General features: G+C 36.5%; 1 protein-coding gene across 2 annotated transcripts in view; it reads right to left on the reverse strand.

Annotated features, from left to right (window-relative positions):
• The window catches only part of p2ry6 (pyrimidinergic receptor P2Y, G-protein coupled, 6), an 18,680-nt gene extending 13,516 nt beyond the window's left edge, over window positions 1–5,164 (reverse strand). The window contains exon 1 of one of the 2 annotated variants that reach the window (XM_015389319.1): window positions 4,998–5,164. In XM_015389319.1, coding sequence (XP_015244805.1) covers window positions 4,998–5,009 — 12 coding nt within the window. In that variant the 5' untranslated portion in view covers window positions 5,010–5,164. Of the gene's footprint in view, window positions 1–3,994; window positions 4,075–4,997 lie in introns of those variants that run through there. The other variant, XM_015389320.1, reaches the window with a different exon arrangement.
• Window positions 5,165–5,710: the final 546 nt, after the last annotated feature.

Consider the following 5,710-nt stretch of genomic DNA (forward strand, 5'->3'; position numbering starts at 1 on the left):
ACTGTTATCCACTCCATGGCACCCGTATTTAGTCTTTCCCTAAACTAGAATAAAGCTGACGAGTTAAAAGAATTTCTAATTGCATAAAACAATCGCATATATCTGCAGAATACTACATAAATCTACCATAATCCAGCAGGAAAACGAAAGCAGACGACCACATGCCTCCTGCTTCTTGTTTCAATTAGACGAAACAGACACAGATTATCCTGGTCAATGCTGGGTTGGTATTGGTGAGGACAGGCGCTGTGGCCTTCACACAGGATATTTTAAACTAATCAGCAGCTCCCTGAATAGATAGAGAGGCGCTGAGGAGAGCTGGAGTGTTGACATGAGCGCACTGCTTGCCATATGGCATAATAAACCCCCCCTTAGGTTTATGAAGAATGCCTGCAATCATCTGTCCAGGCTGGACACCTGCTCCTCCTGTTGTTCTTGTCTGCATGAATCGCTTTCCCCCCCTCAAAGACAAACACAGGATATTCTTATAGATCCTAAAGGAACTGCTGTGCAGCTTGTTATGACTGGAGGCAAATGATGCAACAAAAATCAAACGTGTTAATTTTTGTGAGATTATGGAGGGATTTATTGGCACAGAAAGATTGACAGGAGATGTCAGGGGTACAACTCAAGTCCTCAGTCATCAGCTGTCCCAGGATTCAAATCTATCATTCCCCTCCTCTTATGTGGGATGACTAGAACCAAAAGAAAAGACTAACAGTCATCAGCTAATGCTGTTCCTTTAAAAATCCTTTTTTCTTTAAAAAAAAAAAAAGACTGCATGTTGAGCTGCAGGGAATAAACCATGCAGGATCAAAGAATTGCGGACAGATCACCGAGATGATGACCAAACATCCGCACCTCTGGTTTATTTTCAGCGCTCATTTGAGCTCATTTCCATCGGAGCTCAGAAGAAATTGAAGTCATTTGTTGTAATGTGCCTTAATTGCTTGTTTACAGGCTTCTCCTCCTAAATGAGTTTGATCTGATATCAGGAGGCAGCATGATTGGCACAAGCAAGTCAGGCACTAGTTATCCTTCAAAAAACCTATTTGGTTTAACTTAAAGATCAATATAAGTAAAGTACATGAGAACAGTTCATTTTGTCTCTTACACCAGCTGTCCAGAAACATCTTATCCGTCAGTGGATAAGATAAAGCTGCACTGAAGGATGTCAGGGAAGCAGATTAAATTGGTCAAAAAACATTTTACATCACTAACAAAATTATTCCTCTTTTAACAACAAGAATTCTCAAAATTCCAGATTTGTAAAACTCAAATCTTATCATTAACATTCTGGAGCATTTGAGTGTAAAAAATGTATCATTACAAGTTTTTTTTATTTTTCCTTTATATTGCAGAAATCATGAAACAGCACAATAGTAATAGTGGATTACGCCCCACTAGCGTCCAAGGACTATTTTTAATGTTTACCGATTTAGATCAGCTTCACTTCAAAGTTGTTTTCCCATACTTAGCTTTAATCCTTTGAAAACAAAAAAAAAACATCTAATAAACTCAGACATCTAATTTACCGTAAATTTTCTTTGTTTTCTATGCCAATGTACAAGACCATATCAAATCCCACCATTTTCCAGCATACCTTGGAAATTTTAGGGCTGACTTGAGTTTGGGTCCTGACCTCTGAATTGCAACATGTTTTCAAATGTATTGTAGTAGGTGCAGTCCCGGCATGATGACACAAGTTCTACTTCAAAAGAGAAAACCTCATCCAGGTAACGCACGCCTATTCTTCTGAGTCTGACTCACTCACTAAATGGCACAGATAGTTTTACTATTCAAGAGCTACAAGAAAAACTTTCTGATTCTGTGGAAAAAAACATAATCTTAATAGAAAAACACATTGGATCTCTGGAGTGGCTGCTTGCACTCACTTGCCGGTACTTACTTGGCCTATATCAAAAGCAGATCTATGATTAATGCACAAAATCTGACTATTTGGTCAATGCAAATTTTCCCCTGAGCTTCAGTTTCTTACTTTTTAGTTTTGTTTTCCACAAATTAAAACTATACCTAAGGGTATGGGTGTTGAAGCATAAGACCACAACTGTAATCTAACTTCAACTCTAAATAAAAACTAGAAAAATGTCCCAGGTTCTCAAATTTAATGCATTTAATAAATGAGGTAAAATCAACAGCTCAAACTGACTGACTGGTGCATCTTTAGAAAAAACAAGTTACTCGCTGAAAGTCCACAAATATTTTCGTCCTTCACCCCTTGTTTTTTTTCCTCTGTCTTAATTATTATTGTTCCAATATAATCTAGTCATAAAAACATGTTTTGCCCACCTTCAGTAGTTGTAATGTTTCTACAAACACATTCAGCCAGACACACGTCTTATCAGAGGCTTAACAGGCTTCCAGATAGAGGCAGTGTGGTTGATGTTGTCACGAGACAACAGGAAGAAAAATGCAAGCCCGGCGAGAGCAGACAGTGTGAAATGTAAATACGAAAAAAAAAATTGTTGTTTTTACACTGAATGCATCCTGAATCGATCATTGACATGAATTATGATGCCTTTAGTTGTTAGTATTTATTGAAGATGGGGATCCATCTCCTGGGAGGCCCAAAGAAGCCCGAATGATAACATCCACTTGATATAAGAACTTTAGACTATTTACTAATCAAGTTTAGCTTTGATTCTTTATTCTCACAGTAATTTAACACCTCCCAACCCAAACGGCATCACACTCATCTAGGTCAGACAGACAAAATGCCCACAGAAGCCCAACTACTGACAAGCGGAAAGCGATCTGCTGTAAAATCACAGCCCCTCAGAGGGCTTGTCAAGTCTTTTCATGCAAAAGCTTATGTAATGTACTCACTCATAAAGTTTGTTTTATTAAAGCTTATCTTTACCAAACTAGAACTCAATGCTACACAAAAACACCCCAAAAGTTATAGATAGAGACTAGAATCTGAAAACAATGCAAGGGTGTTTGTTTTATAAGCGTTTAGGATTTAATGGCACCAAAATCATCAAGCTATCTTAGACGGCTATCATAAATAACATAACGCTCACTTTGATCCTTTTAAATTGGGGTTTTTTTTTGTGCCATTACTCTACCAGAAGTTTATTGATGTGTAATAACAGAATACTTAAAAGTAAATTAGGTTATGTGTAGTTCTGTTTTTATACAGAAGCCCGGCTTGTTTTTGTGGACACTTTGTGCACAGAAAGTGATAAGCCTGTCAAGGCCGTAGCTTCATAACAATCTCCATGATGTGTTTCCTTCTAAATTACAAAAAAGTCACTCATGAGGATTGGAGTTTTAAGTGAATATTAGCGGTTTTGCAGTCCTAACTGCTATCTTGGCTTTCAGTGCAGGAAAGTGTGCGTTTATATACGTGAATGTGGCTCTAGTGCAAAACGTTTTGATATGTTATTATCCCTAGAAAGTGCTTTACAAGTCAGCTTTTCTTATTATTAGTTTAAAAAAAAAGATTTCTCAAAGAAACATGTTTAAATCAAAGGTGCAGCTTTCTTGCTAATTCCAGCTCTAAAAATGCCGATTCCGATTTGTTTAAAAACTGACGCCATCAGTTGTTATAAAGTCATAATAAGCCTTTCATACTGAAATTGTATTTTATTGGAAAGCATTAAATAATGCCAGTTAAACAACAATAAAAACTTGTTAAAACTTCACATGAACTAGTGCTCTCAGACATAGAGGAAAAGTTTAGAGTACTACCAGTGCTGAATTTTCAGACCTTTGCAGAGGAACATAAGAAAACTGGTTGGATTAGATCATTTAACATGCAAATATCTGCTGATTACTAATCAACCAAAAACAGAAAAGTTTTAACATATAAAATCATCAACCTCCAAGCAGCCAAGAAACATAAAGATGGAATTAAACACTGGGAGAAATACTTGGGAAAATATCATCACCAGATTCCTTTGTTGATTTCTGGCATAGCTTTACTAATGGCATTTGAAATCTGATACCATTTTTCTGTAGATCATCATACCTTGTTGCTTGCTTCCAGTAAAAACTTGCAGCATCGGTTGAAAGAATGAAGCCTGACAGGGGCTTAGGTTCTCCCTATTCTATACAAAAAAGGATAAGTTAACATCAATCGGTTAAAGAGCTTTGCAAAAATATTCACAAAACTTGAATATAAAAAGAATAAACTCACATTGAAGCCATACAATGAAGTGTTTGGTTTGGATTTTAGTTAATAGACTAAAGAAGAATACAAAAAAGGTTTTTTGGTTCTCTTTTAAGCAGAAAATTAATAAAATATAAGTGCATCTGACTTCAACAAAACATAATTAAATGATAAACATTTGGTTTTATGTTGATAAAGTAATTTAAGGTGGGATTCAGTTGCTTTTATTAAACATTTATTTATTAGACATTTATTAAACATTGCAGGACCCTGATTTAGTGGCTCAGTCCAAGTCCAGACATAAATTCAACAGAGAAACTAAGAAAAAAACATGAAATCTGAGATTCTCTGATGTTCATATCTACATTCTGTCTGAGGATGAAAGAACAGCAATCTTAGTTTCTAAAAGTGCAAAAATAATAACCTTTAAATGACTTACAGCATTAACTATATAACATTTTTATACTTAAAAAAAACATGGTAAAAAACCATGTGTCAATTTCTCTCCCCTATATAAAAATACACCACTTTTTGTTTAGGTGAAGTTTAAAACAGGTGTGAAAGTTTGCTTAGTTAAGCTGTTTTATATGATCTTCTCATTAGATCCGCTGCCATAACAGGAAAAAAAACACGCTCAGTTGATTCAAGCTGCAGATTTATCCATTATATACTGTCAGTTTCGAAAGCCTTAATGATTAAAGCGATCTGCCATAAAATACTTAATATTTAACTCCAGTGGAATGCTTTTCACCAGAGGCAACTTTGGTGTATTGATTACACAAGGTTTGCTTTTTAATCGCGAAGTTTCCTCTAGGGAATACCAAGAAAACATGGAAATAAATCATAAAGAAGCGTGACTTACCCCGGGCCACATTAAGAAGTGCTTGAATTGACCATAAGGCTCCGGTTTCTTCCTCTGTATCGCAGCGGGGAGTAAACTGTGCGCTGAGCTGAGGTGTGAGCAGGTGTCCGCTTCTGTCCGTCGGCTGCAGCCTGGAGCTGAGCTGGAGCTCCTTGGCGCGCGCCCTGTTGTGTCTCCACCACCACGTGAAGAGGCGCGCGCTTTCTAACAAAGGCAGCGGGTTAACAACCAAGCTCTAGACAAAAAACAGGGGCGTCAGCTGACACAATACTATACAGGGGCACAACAGGGCACAAAAAAATGCGAGCGCGTAAAGCTCGCATTTTGGGTAATTATTTATTTTTTTAAAAGCATGGGCACAGATAATTAATGCAAGCACGCAAGCAAATATTTAAACCACTTATTTATTATTATAAAGCGTTATAAATAAATTGTACAATCAGATTGTTATTCTCTGCATCATTAAATATCTACCTGAACCAAACTGAATTGAATTGGCCCACTTGTGAACTTAAAGGAGAACCATTTTTTTTTTTTTTTTACATTGGCCCCTTGATTTTTACGTTATTACATCATGTTCTACTCACCCATATGACTTTTGTGTCATTTGGAGCTGTTCTGAAGATATTCAGTTTTGTTATATCCAAGTAACGTCTTCCTATGGGCAACGACTTGAAGGCACAAACTAAACTGTTCATAATTTATCATTTATA

The sequence above is a fragment of the Cyprinodon variegatus genome, unplaced genomic scaffold, assembly GCF_000732505.1.
Source record: "Cyprinodon variegatus isolate N-32 unplaced genomic scaffold, C_variegatus-1.0 Scaffold454, whole genome shotgun sequence".
Taxonomy (NCBI): domain Eukaryota; kingdom Metazoa; phylum Chordata; class Actinopteri; order Cyprinodontiformes; family Cyprinodontidae; genus Cyprinodon; species Cyprinodon variegatus.